This window comes from Capricornis sumatraensis, chromosome 8 (genome assembly GCF_032405125.1).
Source record: "Capricornis sumatraensis isolate serow.1 chromosome 8, serow.2, whole genome shotgun sequence".
Taxonomy (NCBI): domain Eukaryota; kingdom Metazoa; phylum Chordata; class Mammalia; order Artiodactyla; family Bovidae; genus Capricornis; species Capricornis sumatraensis.
The window spans coordinates 104770977-104797335 of record NC_091076.1 but is presented as its reverse complement, the minus strand read 5'-3'; the positions used below and the strand labels follow the sequence as shown (position 1 = coordinate 104797335).

Sequence of the window (26359 nt, the reverse complement as noted above, 5' to 3'; positions counted from 1 at the left end):
AATTCTTCAGCGCTCAGCTTTCTTCACAGGCCAACTCTCACATCCATACCTGACCACTGGAAAAACCATAGCCTTGACTAGATGGACCTTTGTTGGCAAAATAATGTCTCTGCTTTTCAATATGCTATCTAGGTTGGTCATAACTTTCCTTCCAAGGAGTAAGCGTCTTTTAATTTCATGGCTGCAGTCACCATCTGCAGTGATTTTGGAGCCCCAAAAATAAAGTCTGACACTCTTTCCACTGTTTTCCCACCTATTTCCCATGAAGTGATGGGACCAGATGCTATGATCTTAGTTTTCTGACTCATGAATCCCTGAATAAAGCCAATTTGATCTTGGAATGGACTCGGTTGACTTTTGTTTTTGAGCGGTCCCAAGTGATCTTTTCCCCAACCCCTGGGGCCTCATCAGCTACTATAATCCCCTCTGTGTCCTGCACGCCAGCCTAAGGTTTTGCCCTCAGAGGCTGGGGACAGGGCACAGCCCTGCTGGCTTTGTCTTGCCTGCAGTGATGTGCAGGTGGGGCATTGCCTTAGAAACTTCTGAGGACACTGTCATGCGCTGCCCGGCCACACCTGCTACAAAAGCAGGTCCTGGGTTTCCCTGGCTCCTGAGCCCAAGGACGGCCTCTAGGGTAACTGGCCCTGTGGTCCTGGTAAGTGGGATCCTCTCACAGGCTCCCGGGAACAGGAGTCCCCTGCTTGAGGCTTGGAGACAAGGGGAGAGAAGGTGGAGGAGGGTGGGGAGGGCAACTCCCAGATTACAGGCTTCGTAATGGAGGCACAGCTGGATCTGCATGTAGATGGGGGTCAGGGAGACAGACAGAAAGGGGCCCAGGGAGCCAGAGCAGGCACAAGGCAGGAGGAATCGATGCCCTACATGCCCGCTCCGCCCTAGCGCCCAGACTCCCCACTCCAGGTCTCCTGCAACAGAGGCAAGAGGTGCCATCGCCCTGGATGGCCCCCTGGGAGATGAGGACCAGCCCCCTGACCATCGCCCCTTTCCCACAGGTGTGGAGGGACCCTCCTTGTCACACAGGCCCCTTCTGAAGCTGGCGACCCCCTGGGTGGCAGCCACACCCAGGATGTCCACGCCGAGTGTCCACTGCCTGAAACCCTCGCCTCTGCACCTGCCCTCTGGGATGCCAGGGTCCCCAGGCCGCCAGCGGCGCCACACGCTCCCCGCCAACGAGTTCCGCTGCCTCAGCCCAGAGGACGCTGCCGGCGTGTTTGAGATTGAGCGAGAGGGTGAGCAGCCCCCTGGCCCCCCAGGGTCCGGGACTCTGCTGAACCCTGCCGCTGTCCCTTGGGGAGAAGACCCTGGAGTCCCCTGTTCTTGGCAGACGGGCCCCCAGAGTGTCTGATGGTGTGTTTTGTGCGTGTGCAGGAGCACATGCGTGTTTCAGGAGAGTGGGGGGAAGAGCAGCCCTGAATCCCATGCTTTCCCAGGGGAGGCCTGGGGACCTGGGGAGCCCACCCAGCATCCGAGCAGATGCTCAGTGGACTGGGGGTCACCCACTCGCGCTTCCTGACGCAGCCTTCATCTCTGTCTCCGGCAACTGCCCCCTGAATCTGGACGAGGTCCGGCACTTCCTGACCCTGTGTCCCGAGCTGTCCCTGGGCTGGTTCGTGGAGGGCCGCCTCGTGGCCTTCATCATCGGCTCCCTGTGGGACGAGGAGAGACTTACTCAGGTGAGGATGGGGGTGAACTGCCTGGTCCCGGGAAGGCCTCGAGAAAGGAGGAGACCATTTCCTATGGAGGCAGAAGATGGGGGAGGAGCGGGAGGCTGGGATGCCCTCCTCCAGATCCAACACGGGCGCTCATGGTGCGTCCTCTCCCGGCAAGACAGCCCAGTCCTTTGGGGCTCAAGGCTCTCCTGAGGGGGACCACAAAGGGGCTGGGGACACAGCTCCTCACTTGGGTAGAAGGGGGCTGACTGGAGACTCTCGGGGCAGCTGCTCTTGGCCCAGCGGGGGTGGTTTGGGGTGCACAGAGGCGACCCTGACTCATGTCCGCCCCTCGGCCCAGGAGTCGCTGGCACTGCACAGGCCCGGGGGCCGCACCGCCCACCTGCACGCGCTGGCCGTGCACCGCAGCTTCCGGCAGCAGGGCAAGGGCTCCGTCCTGCTCTGGCGCTACCTGCACCACGTGGGCGCCCAGCCGGCCGTGCGCCGGGCCGTGCTCATGTGCGAGGACGCGCTGGTGCCCTTTTACCAGAGGTTCGGCTTCCATCCCGCGGGCCCATGTGCCATCGTCGTGGGCTCACTGACCTTCACGGAGATGCACTGCTCCCTGCGGGGCCACGCCGCCCTGCGCCGGAACAGTCAACCCTGACCTGGTGCCCCACTGGGGAGCCCACAGTCGGGGGCTCCTACCCTGTCCCCAGCTGGTCCCCTTCTCTGCCCTGCCGTCCCCCTGCTCTGCTTGGTCTGAAGGGAGACGGTGATTCCCAGGGGATGGCGGAACGGGAAGAATGGGTGAAATAAAGAAAAGGCGGGGCGGCTGCTCCCAACCCAGGTGCCCTACTGGGGCGCAAGTACTGTGTGTTCCTCTCTGTCCATGCCAGGCCCTCTGGACCCCGTGCATCCAAACTGCACCCACACGTGCTGGGTCTGTGAACTGGGGACAGTGGGAGGCATCCTGCAGCCCTGCTTCTGAGTCTCACCAAAGGAGATCCTATCCCCCCAGACCCAGGGCTGCCCCTTCTGGTCCTCAGCTCTGGAGTGGGGGTAGCTGGGGGGAGGGAAGGGCAGGAGCCACCTCCTAGCTGTCCCATCACCCCAGCGCCCCAGGTTCCCTGCCCATAGTAACCGTGCTTGTGCCCCGTCGGGTGTGGAGTGAAGGGCTGGGGGGATGTGCAGTGAATGGCCAATAGCTGCACCCCCACCTCCAACACTGCTTCTGCCAGGCCGGCCCTCCCCTCCGCCCAGCCAGACCCCTGACTCTCTCTACAAGCAGCTGGGGCTGGGGCAGCGCGGGAGTCCAAGGATTTACTAGCATCGTCTCAGCGCACCTCCTGAAACCCTCCAGGTGACCCCAACCTGGTTTCTGCCCCTAACAAATCCCTCGAAAGTCCCCCAAGCTTCCACGGTTCCTTTGGGTCACGCCCGTCACCCCTGCTCCTCATGGCTGACCCCCGCCACCCCACCGCTAAAGTTCCACCTTTTATTTTATTGAGGCCCCAGGTCAAAAGCTAGTCCTATCTTAAAGAATATCATTTAATTCATTTCAGACGTTGTCCATACAAAGTTAGCGTTACTTTAAAAAATTACGACCATGATATAAATTGGTAAAAAAAAAAAAAGTCCTGATTGACCTTGGGCAACCCTTGGGCGCAGGTCCACAGGGTGGCCCTGCCCCTTTCTTGGCAGAAGTGAGGCAGAGGGTGGTGAGCTGGTTGGCATCAGTCCAACCCCAGGAAGCTGAACACTAACTCGAGGGGAAGGGCTGGCTGGGAGGGCTGGGAGGGCCTGGAGGCCCTGGGGTGGGCTGGTGGGCTTAGCTTCTGTTGGGTAACAGCCCAGGCTCTCAGCTTCCCAGTCCAGCTGCGTGTCTTTGCTCCTTCTCTGTCCCAGACCATGGCCGAAGCCTCTCCCACCAGGTCTGGTCCAGGAGCGTAATGGCGAGGCTCACCAGGCTGCTGATGGAAGCTGGGCATGGACTCACAGGGCAGAGAGGGGAGGGACAACAGGCAGGGGGGCCGTGGCCAGGCAGGGCTGGGAACCTGGCAGGAACCCCAGCCTCATCCCTAGGCAGAGCCGGAGGTAGGGGCTGAGCAGCATTCCAGGACCAGGAGGGGTCCTGACGGCCGGGCAGTGGAGGTCTGTCAGGGCCTGGGCCCCGAGCTGCAGAGATGTACAGGCTCCGAGTGTCCCCCAGCCCAGGCCTGAGGAAGGGGGTCCCGGCCCCACAAGAAGCCCGCCTTTAGGAGCGTCTCCCCTCGGACTTGGCCTCTCCTGGGGGAGGGAGCTCCTGGGAGCAGGGCCAGCCCCATGGGGTCTCTGGGGTGTGGGCAGGGTGCTGTGCAGGCGCACAGCTCGGTCCAGACACAGTCCCCGCATCCTCCGAGCTGCGTGGGAGCAGCCATGCCGGCCCCACCGGGCAGGTGGTCAGTGTAGCACCTGGTCCAGCTCGTACTTCTCGCAGAAGCGGCTGGTGAAGGGGAAGCAGGTGAGGTATTCGACCCAGGGCCAGTGGATGGGGTAGACGTACAGCCAGATGACCAGCGAGGCGAAGAGGCCGGCGAAGACCACCAGCGACACCAGGATGAGGGCGCGCTTGCGGTACTTGTCGCTCGTGCCGAAGGTGATGTAGGGCAGGAAGGCGAAGGCCAGCAGCAGCCCACTGAGGAAGCCGAAGATGTGGGCGATGTTGTCGATCCAGGGCAGGAGGCCGCAGACGAAGAGGAACAGCACGATGGCCGACAGGTTCAGGAAGGCCTTCCAGGGCCGCTCCAGCAGCTGCCAGCTCTGGAAGAGCTCCACGAAGAGGCAGGCCAGGAGGCCGAACTGCGACCCTGCAGGGCCCACCTGGGGCGGGTGGGCGGGGCGCGGACACGGTCACCTCCAGGCACCGGGTGGGAGCCCGCGGGGAGCCCTGGGCACAGCCAGGCTGGAACCCTGGGACCCACATCATCCTGTCCGTGAGCCCCTCCGGTGGGGACCCCGAAGCTGAGGGCCGAGGTGGCAGGGGGAGGTGCAGCCAGTGCCGCCGGAACCCAGCTGGACTCGTTCCCCCCACCCTTTCTGCAGACACCCTACTATGCGCACAGTGGGCACAGCAAGCAGGACAGACAGCCTGCTCTGGGCAGCGCACGTGGCGGGGACAGACACTGAACCAGCCCTGAGTGTGAGGTGGAACCGACCAACGAACCCTGCTTTCTTAGCAAGAACGGCCCCATGAGGGCGACTTCACACGGCCCCGCCTGTAGCTAAGGGGTGCACTGGCAGGCGGTCACGGTCACTGAGAGAAATGAAGCAGGGGCTGGGGGTGGGGGCGGTCCAGGAAGGTCTTTCTGGAGGTGACCTCTACACGTGACCTGGGGGCATCGCTGCTCCCTTGTGCCCAGGGACAGACTAAGGAACTGGCCAGGAAGCCCCCAGCTTAGCTGTCCATCGACTGTTGAGCCTGACACGGCGGGGGCTGTGCATCCCTCTGGCTGACCCAGGTAGGGTAGTGGGGGTTGGGGGGGCAGGGAAGGAAGTGGCAGGGCTAGCCCCACCCCGCCCACTCCCCAGAGTGCCCAGAGCTCCCCACCTCTGCCCGGTACGGAAGGAAGAGGGCGCTGGCGAGGTTGCCGGTGATGCCGCTGAGGATGAAGATTATGGAGATGCGGTGCCAGCCGGCCAGCTTCTCCAGGTCACGCAGGATGGTCATTTGGAAGATCACAGACACGAGGCAGTGGACCACGCTGGGCAGGGACACACGGACATCGGCTTCCGCCCGTGGCCACCGGCCGGGCACTTGGGGGGCACTGGGGCCCAGCAGGTTGTGCCCTGGCTCAGGGGCCCTTCCTCCGGGGGTCCAGGTGGGCGGGCACCATGGGGGCCTGGGGGTTGGGCAGCGAGGCGCCTCTTACCCAGCGTGGAGGAACAGAGACAGCCAGAGCCTGTAGAACTGATCAGGGACCTCGGGGTTGAGGAAGGGCAGCAGTCCGCACACCTTGTCCAAGCAGTGCACCTGGGTCGAGCGCATGGTGGTCAGTCCCTGGGACCCGGCTGGATGGGAGGCCCTGATATGCGGGGTTGGGACTGGACACCTGGTGCAGGAGGGCATGAAGGCTGCTCACCGTGCCCAGGGCCCTGCCTCACCTGGGAGCAGAGCGTGGCCTTCTCGTGGAAATAGCCGTGCATGAACTCACAGTATTCGCGCGTGGTGATCTCACAGCTGGGGACAGGGAGGCAAGGGAGGACGTCAGGGGACTGAGTCCCAATCCCTCGCCTGGTGTCCAGTGCCTGGCCGCAGCAGGCATCGCTGGCAGGATGGGTGCCCCTCTTCAGGGACCCTCACAGCACGGACGGAGCGGCAGCGGGGACAGCGGCTGAGGAGGAGCACAGGGGCTCGGGCCCGGGGTCCAGGCCGGCTCACCTGCCCTTGGTGCCGATGCAGCAGGGGCGGCCTCGGATCTGGCAGTCCATGTGCGGGAAGCCCGAGAGGTTACTCTTGGCCTGCTCTGTGCAGATCTGCCGGGAGGGGCACGGAGCGGGGATGGGGCTGTGCGGCGGCCAGATGCCTCCCTGCCCTCCCTGGACCGCTCTCCTCCCCGCATACTCACCGGCCACTTGGTGATGTCGTCGGGCCAGATGTGGGCACCACTAGAGGCCGGCTCCTCGCAGGTTCTGGAAGTAGAGATTGGAGGGGGCAAAATGTGGGGCCTTGGCACCCCCAGCCTGCCACACCCCCTGGTCAGCATCCCCAGTCTGCCACGCCCCTCAGCCAGCACCCCCAGCCTGCCATGCCCACCGGCCAGCACCCTCAGCCGACCGCGCCCACTGGCCAGCACCCCAGTGGGTGGCACCAACTACATGACACTCAGCCTCGTCTTCTCAGAGAGCTCAGCCATGGGTACCTGGGGTCCTGGTTGCACACGGCCCCAGAAGTCCGCTTCTGGCCCAGATCAGACTTGTCCATGGGGGGCCCCGTATCATCCTGCCACTTGACGAAAGTGGCCAGAGTCTCCTGGAGGATGGGGAGGGGCTGGTCATGGCAGGCTGGACAAGGACATGGGTAGGGACCCCTCCAGGGCAGGGGCTCATTCCTTGCTGTCCAGGCCTCTGACTCATCTCCCAGACCCCCACCCCTCGCTGACACTCCTAGGACTTAGCTTTCACTTCTCTGGGGCTGGGGAGGTTGATACCCTCTCTGTGCCAGGCTGCCTACATTGGGTGTGAGGCCAGGGAGGGGCCGCGAGCCCAGGGAGGGCATTGTGAGCCCAGGGAGGGGGGCGCGAGCCCAGGGAGGGGGGTGTGAAGACAGGGAGCGGGGTGTGAAGCCAGGGAAGGATGTGTGAAGCCAGGGAGGGGGGCGCGAGCCCAGGGAGGGGTGTGTGAAGCCAGGGAGGGGCATGTGAAGCCAGGGAGGGGGCGCGAGCCCGGGGAGGCCAGCGGAAGGATGGACGCAGGGCAGCGGAAGGATGGACGCAGTGTGCTCACACCGCCCCTGCCGGCCCCTCCCCCAGGCTGGGCCCAGTGGAGCCGGCGCCGGGATGGCGCTGGGCTGGGCGGGGCTGCAGGGCCCAGGCCCTCACCGAGCAGTCCTTCCTTTGGGTCTGGATGCAGCCCGAACGGTCGTTTTGGACACAGCAGCCCGAGTCCCGCTCCAGGTCTCGCTCCCGCAGCACGAGCTGCTCGATCTGTTGGTCCTTCCGGATGCAAGGCGAGAACTTGGCTCCCAGGTGGATCAAGTCGATCTGGGGAGGGGGCCGCCGGGGTGGGGGTTGTGAGCTCAGGCCCAGACCTGGCCAGTGCGTTCCTCCCGAGGGTGCTCCTGCTGAGCAGGGCTTCCAGGTTAGACACAACCCCCCCCCCCTGCCCAGCTGGGGGTGACAGAGGCAGGGGGCTCCCCGCTGAGACGCCTCCGCGCCTGGGCCCCTCACCGAGCTGGGGCCGATCCAGAAGTTCTCCTGCTGGATGTACTTCACGCTCTCATACACACCTTTGTTCCTGAGCACCTGGTGCAGCGGTGGAAGGAGGCAGGGTCAGGGCTTTCCTGGTCCCAGGGAAGGGCTTCCAGGAAGGGGCTGAGAGGCAAGGCAGAGGAGAGCCCAGAGCCCCCTCCTGCCTGGGCCAGGTCTGTGCCTCGGAGGGACCGGGTAGCCCAAGACAAGGATGCTCCTCTTGGAGGGGAGGCTAGGATTCCCAGGATGGAGACCCCCTTCCCGAGCCCCACGCACCAGCTGGGTGGTGATGTGCTGGGCGAAGCCCACGGGAGCGATGCCATACGTGCCGATCACCAGCAACGTGATGATGATGTGGACAAAGGTCAGCCAGTAGGTGAAGTAGGGCCTGCGGGCAGGGCCTTGGGTCAGCAGAGCTGGATTCACGCCCCTACCCTCAGGCCTGTGACACCCAACTGCCGACAGCTCTTACCTGCTCCCAACCCTCCACTGCTCTGCTCAGACTCGTCCACCACCGCAATTCTTAACACGCACCTCTATGCCTTTCTCTCCCAGCTGAAACCCTCCCCGTGGCTTCTCGCTGCTCTGGGAATCAAGTCTAACGCTGCCCACTCCCACTGGTGGCCAGGCCTTGCTGCGCCTGCCCACCTTCCTGGCCTCCTTCCTCTCCTTCTCTTGCAGCTCTGGGAACGCACCCCGTGCCCTGCAGCCCCGGGGCCTTTGCACACGATGCTTCCTTGGCCTGAGATGCTCTGCCCGTCTCTCTTCACCCAGCTGACTGCTGCTCCTCCTGACCACACACCTCCCCACCCTCTGTTCACTCCTTCTCTGTCCTCCTTCTCCGGGACACACTCCACACCTGCCATCACTTAATTTTTTGTGATCTGGGGTTCAATGTCTATCAGGTTGCTGCTAACTGTACACAGAGAATGGCCTGTTCCCAATCCTCTGGCTTCCCCAAGGTCTTGTACACAGTCCCTCTCTACGGGCCCCTCACTGGGGATCACCGCTTCAAACCACGCCTCTGATCCACCACACCTGCCCTGCTCTGCTGTCCCAGGGCCTGTGTGGCACTCAGTGAATGCTTGTTGTCTGGGACCCAGGGAGAACGCGGGCCCAGAAAGCAAGGAGAGGCAGCAACACCCGACAACTCTTCCCGGGTGACGTGCACACTTGCAGGGTGACCCCAGGGACTGACCCTGCTCCCCCAACACATAAGAGGTGCTCATCAAAGCCTCGCTGAACAAGGAGAGATGCTCCGGGAGAGGGCCCAGGGGGATCTGGAAGCCCCTCGGTCCCTCCTGGGTGGCTCCCAGCCCCTCTCCCTGGGCCTTCTCCTGGGAGCAGCCCTCCGGGACAGTGAGCACCCCCAGGTCTCAAAGCGGGCAGGCCCGGCCGGCGGCTCACCGGTGGCTGTCGAAGCTCTCCAGCTGCCGCTGCACCGTGCTGCTGATGCTGCGGCGGTAAGTGCGGTTCAGCCAGTTGCCCACTACGCCCAGGCCGTAGTGCCGCTTCTTCCGGTCAAAGGCAAAGTGCTTCACCTTGGAGGCGATGCGCTTGCCGCGTTTGGTTGGGGGCACCGGGGCTCGGCTGGACTCCTTCCTGGTGAGGATGGCGGTCTCAGCCGGGTACCCTCACCTCCTCCTTCCCACGAGGGGAGAACCAGGAGGGACCTGCAATCTGGGGAACCCCTCCACCCTGCCCCCCACACCCGGGGCCGCCACCACGCTCCACCGGGAAGACTGCCCGGAACTCACAGGGGGATCTGATCAGGGGAGACTGGGGAGGCTGAGTGTGGGATCCCCCGGAAGTAGCTGGCGGAGAGTGGGGGCGACTCAAACACGTCATCGGGCATGGAGCTCATTTCTTCCTGGGGTAGGGGTGGAGTCGGGGACACAGAAAGAGACAGTGTGAGGAGTTACTGTCCCCCGCCCTACCCCTGCAACAGCTCAATTCAAGGGCAGGACAATGTCGGACAGGCTCCCGGGGAGAGAGGAAGGGGAGACACGTGTCTGTGGGCCCTGATAGTGACTTCCACTGGCATCTGCCCCACCCCAGGCCCTTGCTTTGCCAATGAAAGATGGGGGGCCCGGGAGCTCCGAGAGGTGGCACCCCAATCCCACGGACAGGCTTCTGGACATCTGAGGGGCTCCCGGCAGAGCATGATGGGAGGCCGGGTCTCTTCCCCCAGCTCCCGCCCACCCCAGCCCCCTGACCCCGAGGGCCCACACACCCCATGCTTGCCTTACTAAAAAACGAGGAGTCGAATGTCTCTGCCCCGTCGACCGCGTCCTCCTCCAGGGAGCTGGGGTAAGCAAAGCTGCACTTGACCACCTGGCTCCGCTGTCCCGTGGCCTCCAGCACCGAGCGCCCCTGTGTGGGCCAGAGGCACGGGCGTCAGGCCCATGGGAGGTGGTCCCGCCCCGACACCAAAGGGGTGTCAAGGCCATCCGCCCGGGGAGGTGGGACCCTGCACAGAGCAGGAGCGTCTGCAGAGGCCGGGACTGGGCTCCAGCTCCTCCCCCGGCCTGCACACGGTTCTCTCTCCACAGTTGGCTGCCAACTTCTCCTGGCAACCTCCCGCCTTCAGGCTTGGGTACCTGGCACCCCTGGCACCCCACCACTCACCCTGCACCCTTACTCCCGAGGTTCAGGCTTCCTGGCACAGCACACAGGGCCCCTGCTGACCTTTCTGATCCCACCTCCCATGATTCTTCTTGTGACCACCCTTCACTAAAACTACCTGCTACTGCCTCTTACCCCCAGGCCTTTGCATAGGCCGTTCCCTCTGCTGAGAATGCTGTTCCCTTCCTGGTGAAACTTTCTTTATACCTCCCAAGTGCCCTCTCTGACATCAGCCCCTCTCCTGGGCAAGACAGGGCAGCCTCTCCTCTGGTGGGGCCCCTGTACCTGTCACACCGCATGGTGACATCTCCCCCTCACCCGAGCTGAGGGCTCTTCCAGGGCAGGGACACTGGCTCAATTCTCTTTGCGGTGCCCCCATGCCCAGCATGTAACGGGGGCTCCACAAACACGGCTCAGGGAGCGGTGACTGTACATTGCACTTCCTACTTCTCCTGTGTGTGTCGGTGCAGAAACCAGCTGCCTGTACTAGGGAGAAGCTGGGCTAGAAGGATGTGGGTGAGTCTGCCTGCTGGGCTGTAGCCCCCTTCTCTGCCCAGGGATCCTGGAGCAGCCACTGCCCTGGCACAGACGCAGGTGCCTGGGAGGGGGGAGAGGGAGCGGGCTGGGCACAGGTGTCCTTACCTTAAGCAAGGCTGCAGCAGCTTGAAAGCTCATGTGGGCCACAGAGATCCTCTTGCGGCGGGGCAGGTGGGAATAGCCGGAGCGGACGCTGGTGAAGGAGGTGAGGGAAAGGACCCCGGGCGTCAGCGGCGGGTGCGGGGCGTGGGGCCGTTCCACCTCTTCCGGGTGGCGGAATGCCCGTCCTCGGGCCAGGGGGTCCACGATCTGGACAGGAGGGAGGCAGTGAGCAGAGGCCGCTGGGCGCTGGGCCCCTGATGGCCCTGTCCCCGGCTGGAGCCCACCTTGGGCATCTTGCAGGGCTTTGGGGACTCGGTGTCCTGGAAGGAGGGCACCTCTTGGCTGGGGAGCTCCAGGTCCCGCTGGCACGAGGCCTTGAGCCGGCCGTAGCGCACGCTGCAGTGGTGAAGGCTCCGGCGCTGCCAGTGCTGCCGCTTCAGCTCCCAGTCTCCGCTGACCCCGAACCACTGGGCCGCGCCCCTGCGGGGGCAGACAGGGCACAGGGCGCCTGTCACCGTGGCGGCGGGCCACGTGTGTGGGGAGGCGACAGGGCGCGTGTGTGTGCAGTGGGAGGTGACAGGACATGTGTGGGTGCAGTGGGGGGTGGGGGGCAGACTGACCCCCCCGACTCAGTGTCCAGGGATTGGACGGGCAGAGGCGGGGGAATAAAGTCCAGGGCCTGAGGGCTGAGCCGGGGGTGGGGGGAGCTGCTCTGCAGTGCAGGGTCCACCCCCAGCTCCTGGACCCTCTGCAGCCTCCTTGCTGGGTCTTCCTGCCAGGCACAGAGCCGCCCAGGCCTCAGTTTCCCCGGCCTAGAACATAGGCTGCTTGTCCACGCCTCCCACAAAGGGGCTTGGGGCCTCGGAGCGTCAGAGTCCGTCGGGTGGGGAAGGGGGGTCTGCTGCATGGGGGAGCATGTAGGCAGGGGCGGAACGTGTGCTCACTTGCGGATGCTCTGGGACAGCGAGGCCTGGCGGCGGAAGCCAGGACGCTTCTCCGGGCCACCCTCCTGCCATCGCCCTCGTGGCTCCTGGAGGCTGACGCTCTTCAGGAGGGCCGGGTTCCTGGGCCTCTGCCCTCCGGGTTCCTGGAGGCGGGAGAGGGAGACGGGCTGTGACTCCGTGGAGCTCCGAGACTCCCCGGCTGCCTCTGCTCTGGCTTCCGATGTGAAAACCCAGACAGGACAAACCCTGACCCCAGCTGACCCCGAGCCGCTTTCTCATTCTGAGGGTCAGATGGGCCCTTTTCTAGTGTGTCCGGGAGCCCGACACTCACTTCCCCAGGTCCCCATCCAGGGCTCCCCTTCTAGGTCCTGGCTGTGGCTAAGCTGTAGGCTGGCCCGGCTTTGCATGTTTGAAAGTGCCCTTGGCTTTGTGGGTGGCACGAGATCACCTCCCCGGGGCCCCGGGCTGCACGGGAGCCCACGCTGTGAGCAGCAGATTCTTGATGGACTCTATGGAGCGCTGGTTGGAACGCTGGCAACGGTGATTCATCCCCGTTCTCCTGCACGAGCAGAATGCTGAGAGTCGGGGTGCCCCTTCCCCTGAGTCACAGACAGTCTACCGCCTGCAGAATGGCCAGGGCCGACGGGCTTCCCTGGTGGTCCAGTGGCTAAGACTCCGTGCTCCCAATGGAGGGGACCCAAGTTCAATCCCTGGCCAGGAAACTAGATCCTGCATGCTGCAACTAAGACCTGGCATAGCCTAATAAAAATAAATAAAAGAAGGGACTGGGGCTGGAAACAGCCAATTCCCAGGTGGGACTGACAAGAGCTTCCTATTTTCCCTGGCTGGCCACGAGACTGAGTTCCTGAGTTCAGGAGTCACTCCCAGTGACATTGGGGGCCAGGAAGGAGGGGGTGAAGTCTACGGCAGGGACTCCAACAGGCTCCGCAAGGGCCCCCTTCCAGGAAGTGAAACTGCCCTAAAGGTGCCAGGGGACACAGCAGGGGCCCCTCTTACCTGGGGCAGCATGCTGGCCTGCTCGCTCGGGGCCGAGGTCTCAGGCGGAGGGATGGTGATGGACAGGTTGGGCGGCTTCCGGCTCTGCAGGCGGCTGCTGGACACCGAGGAGACCCTCTCGCCATTCTTGTCATCGGAGGCCATGGTGGGCAAGGGGGCAGGGCAGCTGAAAGGGAAACGGAGGAGGCACAGGTGTATCGTCGAGAGGCGGCAGGACAGGGGGGACACGGGGACAGTGCAGGGTGACAGGGCGTGCCACGGCGGACAGCCTAGATTGAGAACAACCCGTGGACAGTTGGTTCAAAACTGACTCCGATACTAAACCACACAGCAGCACGCTGAATCGGGCTGGGTGGGGTATGGCGAGAAGGTCTATTTTCATCCTTCATTTGCATTCTGGGCCGGCAGGAGCCTGGGAGGTCCCCAACTGGTCACCTCATTCCGTTTCTGGTCTCTCTGCTTCAGGCAAGGACCACACCCAGAAAGGAATGTGAGGACCAGGGACGTGGTCTTGGCCTGCCCATCAGTCTGGCTAGAGCAGGCCAGGGGGCTGGAAGGCAGATTCCTTGGACAAAGGGCCCTGCCTGGGGCAGGGCTTCGGGAGGACAGGGAGAAGGCTCCAGGCAGCCCTCAAACAAGGGACCCGCATCTGTGCAGGGAGCGGGGTGGTTTTCAGAGAAGGAATCCCTGGGCTGCGAGCGAGGAAGAGAAGGTCCAACCTAACTCCTGGGAACATGAGAAAGCCGCCGTGCTCGTCCCTGTCCCCCCAGACTACCAAGTTCCTCTTTCAAAGATAAGTGAAACTGCCATCTGTCTGTTACTTTGTTCTTTTCACAAAGGAAGAATATTACATCTTAATGATAAAAATGATACATGAGCACTGCAAAAGAAAAAAAAGACCCAGACGACTAAAGAAGAAAGTGAACTGCTGGCCCGCCTGTCACCCCGTGTTCCAGGAAAGAGCTTGGCGCATGCCTCCAGGTGCTTCTCTGCACCTGGAAAAGGACACAATACTTAACATTTCCTTGTTGTTGTTTAATTGCTAAGTCGTGCCCAACTCTGAGACCCCATGGACTGTAGCCCACTAGGCTCCCCTGTCCATGGGATTTTTCCAGTCAAGAATATCGGAGTGGGTTGCCATTTCCTTCTTCAGGGGATCTTCCCAACCCAGGGATCAAAGCTGCATCTCCAGCACTGGCAGGCAGATTCATTATCACTGAGACGCCAGGGAAGGCCACTTAACACTTTACATGCACGTCTATCATTTCTCTACGGCATGGACATCCTTCTCTGTCAACGCAGACAGACAGATTTACCTGATCTGTCTTGAAGACTGGGAAGGTTTCTAAGAATGGAACGTACCAAGATTTATTTAACTCCAGACTGATGGTTGCTTAGATTTGTGTCCAGTGTCAAGGAACACCCTTGCCTACATCAAGTGTGTTGTGCTATGCTATATCGCTTCAGTGGTGTCCAATTCTGTGTGACCCCATGGACTGTGGCCCACCAGGCTCCTCTGTCCATTGGGATTCTCCAGGCAAGAACACTAGAGAGGGCTGCCATGCCCTCCTCCAGGGGATCTTCCTGACGCAAGGATTGAACCCCTGTCTCCTTACGAATCTGCATTGGCAGGTTCTTGACCACTAGCACCACCTCCAAGTTTTGTAACAGACAAACAGTAGAAGGGGAACGACTGGACTGAAGAATAAGTGTGTCTTGAATTTCAGTGGAACTTTCCAAATGGCCCAGCCAGGAGGAAGTAGCAATTTACCCCCATCTGGGGCTTTTCCATCCTCCCAGGTGCCACTGACTCCCATACCCTCTTTGACCCAACAGAACGATAACCCTCTGACTTGACTAGTCTCTCCACTTCACCTCTCACTCTGCCCTGTGACCTTTGTCTTGCTAAAATCCTTTGCTGTTCCCTCTCCCTGCATCCCAAGGCTGCTGGGGCAGGTCTAATTTCTCTTCCCTCATATCCATCTTCTGATCGGGGTGGGGCCACATGTGGCCAGGGTGCCAGATGTCAGGGCAACACAGCGGCCACCTTTGTTTCCAGCCTGCCTGCTTCCCCACCCCTGCCTGGCCCCCAGGTGAGGCACCATCGCCTCTCACCTGCAGGGTCCCAGCAGCCTCCTGACTCCTCCTGACCTGCTGTCCCCTCGAGCCCCAACCCCAGGACCACTTCCACCCAGTGGCAGAGTTCGCCTTTTTCAACACTAGGCCAGGATCTCCAGTTCTCACTTAAAACCAAGTCCAAACTTCTCACTGGGGCTGCTGGGCCCCTCGTCCACTTCGTCTCCTCCTTGGTCCCCACCCTCACCCCAATCAGGCCACCCGGGGTCCCTCACTGCCCTACACCTGCCAAGCTCTATTAGGAGGTGCTGGGGGGTCATGGTCAAAGGCACAGACAGGAGCTGGGTAGCCCGGGGTTTGACCTGCATCTGATCACTGGTCACCTAGGTCCTCTCCTTATGGGGGGGAATAACCCCCTCCCCTAAAGAGACATCCGGGCATCACATGACTGCATGCATGACACGCACTTAGGTGGCGCGCCCACGGACACTCGTTCAGGAATGTTCACAGCTCCACGTTCACTGGAACTCAAAGGTGGAAACAAGCCAAACGCTCATCAAAATACAAGTGGGAAGAGGGAGAGATGAATTAGGAGCTTGGGATTAACACATACACACTACTATATCTGGGGCTCCCGGTGGCACAGAGGTAAAGAATGAGCCTGCCAATGCAGGAGACTCATGGGACGAGGGTTTGATCCCTGGGTTGGGATGATCCCCTGGAGAAGGGAATGGCAACCCACTCCAGCATTCTTGCCTGAGAAATCCCATGGACCGAGGAGCCTGGCAGGGCTACACAGTCCACGGGGTCACAAAGGGTCGGATATGACTGAGCACACCCGTTCCTTCCTTCCTCCTCACTACTATATACAAAACAGACAATCAACAAGGACCTACTATGTAGCACAGGAAACTCCTCAGTATTCTGCAGTGGGTCTTCCCTGCTGTCACAGTGGATAAGAATCCATCTGCCAATGCAGGGGACACGGGTTTGAACCCTGGTCCTGGAAGATCCTACATATCGCGCAGCAACTAAGCCTGTGCATCCTAACTTCTGAGCTTGCACTCTAGAGCCTCTGAGCCACAGCCAGCGAGCCTACGTGCTGCAGCTACTGAATCCCGTGCGCCTGAGCCTGTGCTCCACAATGAGAAGAGCCACCGCAAAGAGACGCCCGCACACCACAACCCAGAGGAGCCTCTTCTCGCCACAACCAGAGAAAGCCCGTGAACAGCAACGAAGACCCAGTGCAATTAAAAAAAAAAAAAAAAATCTGCAGTATGGGAAAAGAGTCTGAAAAAGGATAGATATACGTACATGTATAAGTGAATCACTTTGCCATACACTTGAAACTAACACAACATGATACGTCAACTATAGCCCAATACAAAATAAAAGTTTAAAAAAGGGCACTATAATCTATGGGGGAAAAAAGAAAAAACGTACAAATGGGTAAACAAAATGTGTTAAATCTACACAAGGCACTATTACTCAGCCACAAAGAGGAATGACTCGCTGAGACAGGCTGAACACAGATGAACCTGGAGCACGTTATGCTAAATGAAAGAAGCCAGACACAGACAGAACACATACTCCAGGGGTCCAAATGCAAGTTCAGAAGAGGCAAATCTATACACTGAAGAATGAGTCATGGCTTAGGGCTGGGGGTGACAGCTAAAGGACGGGGGATTCCTTCTGAGATGATGAAAATGTCCTAAACTAGATGAGTTTTACATGAATTGTATAAATTGAATGTGAACTATATCTCAATAAAGACGGTTAAAAAAAAAAAGTTACGTGCTCCATAAATGTTGGGCCTTTGGTTGGGACCCTGCTGGCTCTCTCCAGATCAGATTAGCGCTTGTGCACAGCAGGTGGCTCCTTCTCATCATTCTGGTCCCAGCTTGAGTGCCACCTCCTCCAAGGAGCACCCCCTGACTGCCTGAGGCAGCACCCCTCCCACCCCATGTGTCTCTCCATCGCTTCACCCTGCTTGTCTCCCTCTTTCTGCCTTATTCACAGCTGAATCCCTACTGTCAGCAGAGTGCTGGCCCATGGGTAGCATCAGTACATATTTGTTGAAAGTCAGATAAGCAAGCAAGGAAAGCAGCTGGTACCTGGGGTCCATGCTACTCGGCTACCCAGTTACCTACCTTCAGGCTGTGGGCTGAGCTTGTGGTTCCCTGGGTCTTGTTGCTGAGGACTTTAGAGCATGTTCTAGTCCTTTCCTCACTCTGCAGAGATGCTCTGGGGTCAAGTCTCAGCTCTGGGGAGAGGTGGCTGGATGCAGAGACAGATGGAAAGACAGACAGATGACTCCGGGTCATGCAGGGCTGTTTCCTTGGTGCTCACAGCCTATAAGGAAGTGAAGGCAGGCTCAAGGGGGTATGTCAGGACCAGTGTATCTTTCCATCTTCTTGACCTCAGTCTCCTCATCTATAAAATGGGGATAATTCTACCAGCTTCAAAGGTGGGAGATTAAGAAATAACCCCTCTTCTCCCCTTGTGATGATGAGCTAGGTTCTTTAGAGCGCCCGGACGCCAGGGGCCTCTGGGCGTGTACCTAACAGAACCACATAAAGACCCGGCCTCTGGGCTGGGAACCGTAATCAATACGCTCCCTACTTTCTTTTCTTGTTTCTAAAGAGCTTCATTAGAAACACTGAACTTTTAAAAACGCAGGCATTATTGGCTATCTTCTGATCAAGATTTCTTTTCAGTTAAACAAAGGCAGATATTCAAGGCAGTGTTTAAAGGATTCAGACATGTTTTGGCTCTTTAACAATTAGTTTAGGTGAAATCTTCACTTATGCCTGCAATGCAGGAGACCCGGGTTCAGTCCCTAGGTTGGGAAGATCTCGTGGAGAAGGGAATGGCTACCCATTCCAGTATTTTTGTCTGGAGAATTCCATGGACAGAGGAGCCTGGTGGGCTACAGTCTGTGGGGTCACAAAGAGACACAACTGAGTGACTCACACATACACACCATAAAAGGATGAAAAAGTGAACAACTCGTGGGACTTCCCTCGTGGCCCAGGGGTTAAGACTGTGCTTCTGCTGCAGGGGGTGACAGTCTGGTCCCCAGCTGGGGAACTAAGATCCCACATGCTGTGTGCTGCGGCCAAAAGAAAAAAAAAAGTGAACAACTTGAGGGCATGCCTTTGTTTCTGAGAAGTCCTCACAGGGGGCATGCTGGTATAGTGGAGTAGGGGCCCCTTGATGGAGCCCCTGAGGGCTGCTGCGGGCAGGACGGGGTCGAGGCCCCAGGTGGGCCAGGCCTTGCCTGCCCTTTACCTGCATTATCCTACTCTGTCCTCAAAACTTGCTTTGAGGTAGATATTATCAACTACCTTTTTGTGAATAAGAATGGAGGCTCAAAGGGGTTGAGTAACTTGCCTAAGCTCACACAGCCAGGATGGGGAGCAGCTGGGACTCAGGCTGCTCTGGCTACAGGGCCCGAAGCCTCTTTGGCCACAGGCGCCCCTTCTCCCTAAATCAGGAGTACACTTGCAGCCAGAGAGCCTGCTATCAGGAAGACAGGGCAGAGTCCAGCCTGGAGAGAAACTTGATCGAACATCTCAGCACTTTGCAAGCCGTGCTCCTCAGTGGCCTGGGGTCACCAGAGGTGCCCAAGGGGCCACCATGGGGTAAGCTGGAGGCTGGGGGAGGGCCCGGGACCCCCCGATTCCTCACGGCAGCAGTCCTCTGGCTTTGAGCAGGGCCTCTCACCTCCAGTCCTACAACTGCAGATGAGAGCTCTGGGCACAGAGTGGGTGCCAGAGAGCTATCTGAGGCCCAGCTGGGGGCCCGGGATGCTTCCTGGTTAAGGCTTGACCAAGACTTGGGCATTCTTCCTTCCTTCCCACATGTGGGGAGTGCTGACCTGCACCCCAGGGCAGACGGGCTGTCGGCAGGCGCCTCAGACGCCACTTGGCACCACTCAGGGGACCGCTCCAAGACAACAGCCTCTCCTGGGGCCCCAGCACGGAAACTTCTCCTGCTGGGCTGCCCCTGGGACCAGGGTGCAGTGAGAGGGCACCAGGCGGGCACCGCCCTGGGAAACTGACACCAAGGACGAGTGGAGGCAGTGAGGGGAGGCTGGGGGCGAGTCTGGGGCTGCCAGGCCTGAGCTCAGTAAGGTCACCAAACAGTTGGATCCCTGGTTGATTCGGAGCTCCTGATGAGAAGGGCAGACCCAATCCAAGGCTGGGGGTGGGGGGACTGGACCCACCCCAGGGAAATCCTAGCAGTCCCGAAGAAAAGTGGCCAGTCCCGGAGAGCAGAGGCAAGGCAGGGGCGCCTTTCACGCAGAGCCATGTAACCATCCTCATAGTGTGGTGCCCAGAGCCTTGGCCTGTAAGCAGCGTGACCTTCACGGCCTCAGTTTCCTTCTCTGTTGAGCAAGGGGGGTTGGACAAAATGATGTCCCGCCGTGACATCCTTGAGCCCACATATTGGGCATAAAAACACCACTTTGCCCCAGTCACTCTCCCCCTGTAGAGGGGATATGCCCCCAGCTGATGCAGACATGGGGGGTGGGGGCACCCGAAGCCCAGCCCCTGCCTCCAGACTCAGGGAGGGAGGAGCTGGGGGTGGCAGGTGCCTGGGGTAGATTCAGGGGCTGTGGACAGACCCTGGGCACCCGCCATAACCCAAGTCTAGGGCGTGGAAGAGCCCAGATGGCAGAAAAAGTGCTGGAGCGCTGGGAGCGCCTGCCCCGCCCAACGCTTATCTCCTGCGCCCCAAAAGTGCTTGCTCATTGCAGAGAAAATTGTGACATCCTGGGACCAGGCTTCCTCCTGACCCAGTCACACCCGCTGCTCTCTGAGAGCCCCCCGCCAGGCCTGCCACAGCATCCAGCCCATGGGTTGGGGGTGGGGAGGTTTGAGGGCCGGACCCACCTGGCTGGACCACTGCCACCTGCCCATAAAAATTCTGGCCTTGGTGGGGGCCTGTCCCAGAAAAAGGCCTTCAGTCCCAGGGCACCCAGGAGACCCCAAAGGGGCCTGGGGAGAGGAAGGGGGTCCAGCCTGGAGTAGGGGGGTACATACCCAGAGCAAGTGCAGTACAGAGTTCAAGTCACCCCAAGGTACACCCAGGGTCTGAAACCCCACCGCCTCCACGCCCAGAGGCATAGCCTAGGATCAGACACACAGGGCAGAAACGCAGACTCAGACACTGCACGCTGGTTTCGCCAGGGAATCCGGTTTCCCCACAGGGCGGGGCCGGGCACCGCCAGCTGAGCCCTGTCCTGGCAGCCACAGCCAGGGCAAGCCAGGCCTCCCCGCAGCGGGTCCCCCGCCAGAGCCCTACCAGGGCAGGTGCCCCCTCCCCAGGCTGCACGGGCCCACCGTTCCCGCCCCACCTGCCCCCAGGTGTGGTTCCATCCCTGGGAATCTGACTCTGGTGTCCTGTTTCTCCCTCCATCTGCCCACCCCCACTGCACCGACACACCAGCAGGTTTCTGAAGCCATCCCCGGGTCTTGCTCACGGTGGATGGATTTTCCACACCCCCTGGGGCTTTGAGGACCTCCCGAGCCAGAAGCAGGCAGGGCAACTTGACACAAGGACTCAGCCTGAGTGTGGCCAGATGTGGGGACACAAGGGAGGGAGGGGGCCCTGGGAGGAGGGATGAGCAGCCCCTCCCAAGAGGGGCTTTCTGAACCATAAGGTCAGGAAGGTTAGGGGATCCCCCAAAGCGAGGGCCTCAGGCACCCTGAACAGAGGAAGAAGAAACCACCATCTGGCCCAGAGGTTCCCCCCAGCTGGTGGCAGGCGGGCAGTCTGGAGGGAAGGGAGGCAGCCAGGCAGCTGGGTCCTGCCTGTCCCCCCCGCTGAATCACAGGATGTTGGGGTGAGGGCGGGGGGCAAGGAAGTGGCCTCTCCCCGCTCTTGCTTCCCTGTCACAGAAACTGAAACCCGCTTTTTTCCTCCCCACAGCCGTTCTAGGAACCGGGTCGGTTTTAGAAAGCGGCAAGGAGGAAGCGGGCCCTCGGGCGGCGTGCAATCCCCAGTGCAAGCCCTGGTTCGGCTGAGCTGGGGTGGGGGCCGGGGGAAAGCGGGGGGCTGCTCTGGCTGCGGCAAGGCCCGGCAAGGGGCAGCTTATGTAAAAGGTGCCACCTGGCCAGGATCCCTACCCGCGGCCCCACGCTGGCCCGAGCAGCCAGTGACTCACCCTGAATGCCTCCCTGCCCTGGCAAGAGTGAGTGTGGATAGGAGAGCCTGACAGGAAAGAGCCAAGAAGGCCAGCTGAGGGTCGGACAGGACCAGGAAGACCAAAAATGGACAGATGGAAAGGGAGGGAGGCAAGTGTCCCAGGTTGGGGCCGCAAACCCGACCATCAGAGTTAGAGGAAGGAGAGTGGGGAGGGGATGCCCATGTGTCTCCAGAGGCCAGCGGGAGCCCTCCCCGGGACCCCCTGCCTCCTGGCAAGCATCCGCTTCCCCAGGGGAGCCAGCTAGCAGACTTATTTCACAGGCCGCCCTTCAGCCCAGTTCCCCCCAACGGAGAGGAAAAATGAAACCACTTGTGGGTTGGCGCCCCAACCACAGGGAGAGGCCCCACTCACAGAGGGCCCTGGCCCAGGAAGGCCCGGATTGATCCTGCTTTCTGCTCAAACTCGAGAAGATACAGAACCTGAGCGCAGGGTCAAGGGTTTCCCCATCCGAAACCAGGCTCGGGCTTCCCACGACCGGGCTGGGGTGGCTTGAGAGTCATGGCCAACCACAGACCTGGGACGTGGGTGCCAGGCTCCAGGCCACTGCCAAGAGTGTGCAGGGGTGAGGAGGACAGGTTGCCATGTTCCCAGCCCCCACCCCATACCACCCGGAGGTTTGCTCAGGACCACACACCAGTGGGGGGCTGGCCGGCAGAGATGTGAATGCCCCATCCCCTGTAGGGACCCCAATTCCAAAACCCAGCTGGAACTGCCCAAGCCGCATGGCCCCCCATCCTAAGGTGTGGGGCACTGCTGGTAACATATGGGGACAGGCATTATTGGGAGGGAAATGCCACCAGATGGCCCCAACCAACCACAATGCTGTGCCCTGTCCACCACGGTGCCCTCCCGGAGGCCCCACTGGGAATCTCTGGCCTCCAGGAGCTGCTGATGGAAGCAGACCAGGGACAGCAGCTGGGCAGAGACCTTCCAGACCTCAGACAAGTAGCAGCCTCCAGCGGCTGGGGGCCGAAGGCCACTCAAGGACAACAGCGGGAAGGGATGGAGCGGCTGGGCCCTGGGATGCTCTGCCCGGCAGCCTGGCCTCCTCTGGGAAGCTGGTCTTTTCCCTCCTGGTTCTACTGCTCCTGGAGCACAGCCAGAAGGCTCTGGTCCATCCAGGCTGGATACCAGGGCACAGGAGGGAGCCTGGTGGGGTGAGGGGCACATGAATCGCTGGGCACCACACTGACCCACACCTGGCGTGAACCAGGCTTTGCTCCAAACACTCATGAGGAGTTTGCCTCTCTCAGGATCTGCAGGTACTGGGAGCTGGGTTTCCACTGGTCCTCGGAACCAGTAGGACCTAGCACATGCTCAGTGGTTGAGGGGGATGGGTGCGACACGGGTAGGGGAGGAGGAGAAGCCCATGTCCCTCCCGCTGGGGTCTCCCGGACCCTGAGGCGTCTGCAGACACGACCAGCCCCGGCATACAGAGCAGGCCTCTGTCTTGTGCTTGCGAGGGCGGAGGCCACCCAGTTCCCATCCACGCCTTGTGGCCTGGCTCCAGACAATGAGAACGCTGTCCCACTTGGGGAGACGGGGTCAGAGGCCCAGCCCTGAGCGCTGTGTGATATTAAGCAAGCCACTTGGCGTCTCTGAGCTTCAGTGTGTTATGGGGTCACCCTGGGAGGCTGGGGAGCCGAGGGACAAAGCCTGATATTCACAGAAAGGTTAAACACTTTGCCCGCTGTCACTCAGCCACTGTTGGGCCCTGGGCTGCCCGGGGTCGCTCACCTCAACATGCTCAGGACAGGGCGCTGGGTGCCCCTCACTCCTGGAGGCTGGGGTCGGCCGTTAGCATGGAGCGAAGATGCCAGGCAAACACTTTTCAGCTTGTAAACAGTCATTAAGGAGCTAATAAACTAGACTTCCCAGAATCCTGCCCTGGGGCTTGCTCCATCCCTGGAAGAAGCTGGCCCCAGTCCCGACGCCTGCTGCGTAGACGTGGGCCAGCCAGGCCCCTCAGACCAGAGGGCCTCTCCGCATGCATTACCAGCTCTATCTCTCCACCTCGCTTTGGAGCCACTGAGGTCCTCTTATCGAGAAATGGGAGCTGAGAGGGCTCACACTCTAGCTTGGCCTCCTATCTACTGGAAGACTGAGCAAGTTATGACTTCTGAGCCTCAGTGTTCTCTGCTGTGAAATGGGGTAATGCAGCAGAGATGACATGACGTGGTGAATGCCCAACGCCAGGGAAAATTGGTGGAGGGTAACTTGTAGCTTCTTTTATTCCTGGCTGGCCTCCACCACCATGGCTGACTTGGTTTCTACATCTGAGCCAAGCGGCCCAGAGGCAGCAGATCTCTGACAGGTGGGGAAACTGAGGCTCGGAGAGGTAGAGGCACCTGTCCAAGGTCACACAGTTAGGCCGTGGGGCTGTGGCCTCCTGCCATCTGGGTACTGGTGAGGCGAAGTGGCAGAAGAAGGGGGTGGTGACTCAGGAGCTGGAGTGAGTTTGGGGTGCACAGGCCTTTGACTCATGAGTCCTTCTCCGCCCCCCCCCAAGTAGAAATGACATCATCTAACACTTGGTGGCACTTCCCAGCTTATCTAGGGCTTTCACAAACATTCTCTCATCCTTGTCCTTATCTCACGATTGTCATTGGCTGATAAAGCCATCAGCTAATGAGCCAGGGCTCGGGCAAGACTGCAGTTCCAAGGCCAGCTTCTATCCAGTCCTGCGCAGGTCCCCCTTCTCTTCCAGGCCTTCTGGGGTCTGCACCCGGGGGCAGGACCTTGGGAGAGCCATCAGGAGAGGGGACGACCACCAGAGGATCCTCGTGGCACAAGCTCTGGGGCCACACTTGGGAGGCAGAGAAAGCCAAGCTGGCCTGGCTCCCGGCTCCAGACAGCCCGGCCAGCGGGGAGCAGGGCTGAGGGTCACGGCCTCCACAAAACCCCCCACCCCACCAAAGCAACATGACGCACACACTGGAGGGTGGGGGCCAGCGGTTCACAGCCTGGTCCTCCCTTCCCTCCCTCCAAAACCCACCCTCCATTCCTGTGGCCTCCATGATGCTGAGGTCCCCCACCCTAGACCCGGTTACTTCTAGAGGATGACACAGCCACGATGCTATTCCACAGCCTGTTCTCAGCTTGTCCCCCCAGCAGGCCATGGTAAGACCTCTGGCCTCACCACAAGTCCATCCCAAGGGCACATGGACATGTCCCTGTTACTGTGATGTTTCTGTTACTCCCTCACCACGCTCCTCGTGCAGCCAGACACCTGCCCAAGCTTCACATGAACCACCACTGGAATCCTCCCAGGCAGACCACTGTGACCCCGCTGCGGAAACTGAGGCACAGACTATTTAAGGGACCCTCCCCTCCATCCTACTGACCACACTCTCATAGCCCAGGCACCTGCCAGAACCTGTGCCTTGCTTTTTGGCTCCCCCAGCTGAGAATCACCCCCTCCCACCGCCACCCCCATCCTCCCGGCCAGCATCCCTGATGGGTCCCCCTTGTCTGCGCCACCCACTTAGTGCCAGCCAGTTTTTTGGATGGTTGGATGGCATCACCGACTCTATGGACATGAGTTTGAGCAAGCTCTGGGAGATGGTGAAGGACAGGGAAGCCTGGCGTGCAGTCCATGGGGTCGCAAAGAGTCGGACACGACTGAGTGACTGAACAACAACTTTCCTGGAAGGTTCAGAATGTGCCTTCCCAAGGCTCTGAAACCGCAAGCCTTGCATCTGGGTCCCTAGATAAACTTACTGAACGAGGGAACGTGGACACAGTGGCTGTCTGTACTGCTCTGATGCGGAGAAGAAAATGCTCTCTTTATGCTGGTCCTGAGAGCAGCCCTTGCTTCGCAGCCTCCCCACTGTGGTCACCACTCCTCCCCCAGGCTGGCCCAGCTGGATGGGAAATCGGGAGCAGAGGCATGAGCTCACTCTGGAAATCCCCAAGGGTGGCCAGGGCAACACTAAGGTCTACTCCAAAGTGGGCGTCACGGAGACCCGAGGGGACCTGCAGTCTGGAGTATACATCCCCTTCGATGTTGCACAAGGCAGGTGGCGGGGCCACCCTAATCCTGCCACCCCTCATCCCAACCCACAGGGAAGTGCCAGATGGCTCATTCAAGTCACAGGCACAAACATACCATCCCTTGACTTCCTGCTCTCATCTGAGGCCTCGCCTGGGGAAGAGTTTACACAGCAAGTCACATAGCCTGCAGAGAAGTCTGGCCACCACCACTGACCCGGAGCTGGGCTTGGACCCCAGCGACCCCCACAGTGCATTTATGGCATGATTCATTCCTCCTCTTAGAGGACCAGGAGTCCCCACCTTGGGCAGTGAGCATCTGCCTGTGTGTGTGTGTGTGTGTGTCCAAGTGTGTTACACCAGGTACTGCTGCAGCTCAGAAATGAGTAAATGAGGTAGAAGTCACCTGGTACTCTGTTGCCAGGGTTTTAGGGCTGGACTTGGAAGAGGTGGCCCAGGTTCAACGTGAGGCCCTGCTGATTACTTCCTGGACAGCTTTGTGCAAGTCTGACTGCTGCTTTATGCCTTCAGAGGCACACAGAAGATGGGAGGTCGCTATTACAGGTTGGTTTTGTTTTTGTTTTAGTTGAAAAGGTGAAAGCCTCACTCCAGCCTTTTAAAGTTAAAAGATTAAAAGAAGCCCCCCAAAGCAAAAGTCAAACCAGAAACTGCCACTCTGACCCCACCAGGGTTCCCAGGTGAGAAGGCCAGGACCCGCACGTAAACAGGATGGAGGGTGGGCGTGGGAATGGAGATTGTCAAGAAGTGGGCAGGGAGGGCAGTGAGGGGGCCTGGGCTCCTGGGCGTGGACAGCTGCTTCATCCCATCCTGCCCTCTCTATGACAGCCCCCCGGTGCAATTCCCTGCACAGCGGGGAGCCCAGCGCAAATAATTAATTCAAAGTTGTCCCTACCGGGAAACCCCCTGGCCTGTGGCTCCAGTGAGCCCCATGTCTCACTGGGGCTCTGCTAACACCGGGAGCAGGGGGCGCCTCGCTGCACTAGCATCAGGGCCCACCCTGGGTCTCTCATCTCACCCAGAGTTCCCACAGCCGCCGAGGAACGTTTTACTGCAGGAGGGAAGCAGACTGTGAAGCGGCAAGGAATGTGTCCTGTTATTCCTCGGATGTTATTTTCCTGGTATAAGTGACTGAGGAGTTAGGAGTGGGTTCAGAAGGGAAAATGACAACTGGTCACATGGTGTCAGGCATCCAGGCCCGCCCAGCAATCAAGGGTTGGG

The 26359-nt window shown here is 60.3% G+C and overlaps 2 protein-coding genes across 3 annotated transcripts; one reads left to right on the top strand and one right to left on the bottom strand.

Moving 5' to 3' along the window:
• Window positions 1-1084: 1084 nt before the first annotated feature.
• LOC138083693 (serotonin N-acetyltransferase-like) lies at window positions 1085-2334 on the top strand. Its single transcript, XM_068977517.1, has 3 exons — window positions 1085-1247; window positions 1537-1691; window positions 2029-2334. The coding sequence occupies exons 1-3, from the start codon at window positions 1085-1087 to the stop codon at window positions 2332-2334; spliced, it is 624 nt and encodes a 207-aa protein (XP_068833618.1).
• A 986-nt stretch (window positions 2335-3320) lies between these two features.
• On the bottom strand, window positions 3321-12984 carry RHBDF2 (rhomboid 5 homolog 2). Of its 2 annotated transcripts, XM_068977161.1 has the most exons (18): window positions 12799-12984; window positions 12716-12744; window positions 11824-11949; window positions 11164-11359; window positions 10883-11086; window positions 9860-9988; window positions 9373-9485; window positions 9023-9217; window positions 7892-8003; window positions 7595-7669; window positions 7247-7408; window positions 6569-6678; window positions 6275-6338; window positions 6088-6182; window positions 5811-5886; window positions 5579-5679; window positions 5257-5410; window positions 3321-4529 (listed from the first exon to the last, which is right to left on the bottom strand). In XM_068977161.1, exons 1-18 carry the CDS (start codon window positions 12982-12984, stop codon window positions 4110-4112), a joined length of 2547 nt encoding a protein of 848 aa, XP_068833262.1. In that variant the 3' UTR covers window positions 3321-4109. The 2 variants fall into 2 exon arrangements, with proteins under 2 accessions (XP_068833262.1, XP_068833263.1); XM_068977162.1 differs by lacking the exon at window positions 12716-12744 and having other exon boundaries at window positions 11824-11951; window positions 12841-12984.
• Between the last annotated feature and the right edge of the window lie 13375 nt (window positions 12985-26359).

Excerpts from the sequence above, each read along its gene's own strand:
- RHBDF2 (XM_068977161.1), bottom strand. The coding sequence starts at position 12,984 with ATGGCCTCCGATGACAAGAATGGCGAGAGGGTCTCCTCGGTGTCCAGC. Across the intron at positions 9,989-10,882 it reads CTGCTGCAGCCTTGCTTAAG|GGGCGCTCGGTGCTGGAGGC; the intron begins GTAAGGACACCT and ends TGGCCCACACAG. Across the intron at positions 9,218-9,372 it reads TCCCCTGATCAGATCCCCCT|GAAGGAGTCCAGCCGAGCCC; the intron begins GTGAGTTCCGGG and ends CATCCTCACCAG.
- LOC138083693 (XM_068977517.1), top strand. The coding sequence starts at position 1,085 with ATGTCCACGCCGAGTGTCCACTGCCTGAAACCCTCGCCTCTGCACCTG. Across the intron at positions 1,248-1,536 it reads GTTTGAGATTGAGCGAGAGG|CCTTCATCTCTGTCTCCGGC; the intron begins GTGAGCAGCCCC and ends TTCCTGACGCAG. Across the intron at positions 1,692-2,028 it reads ACGAGGAGAGACTTACTCAG|GAGTCGCTGGCACTGCACAG; the intron begins GTGAGGATGGGG and ends CCCTCGGCCCAG.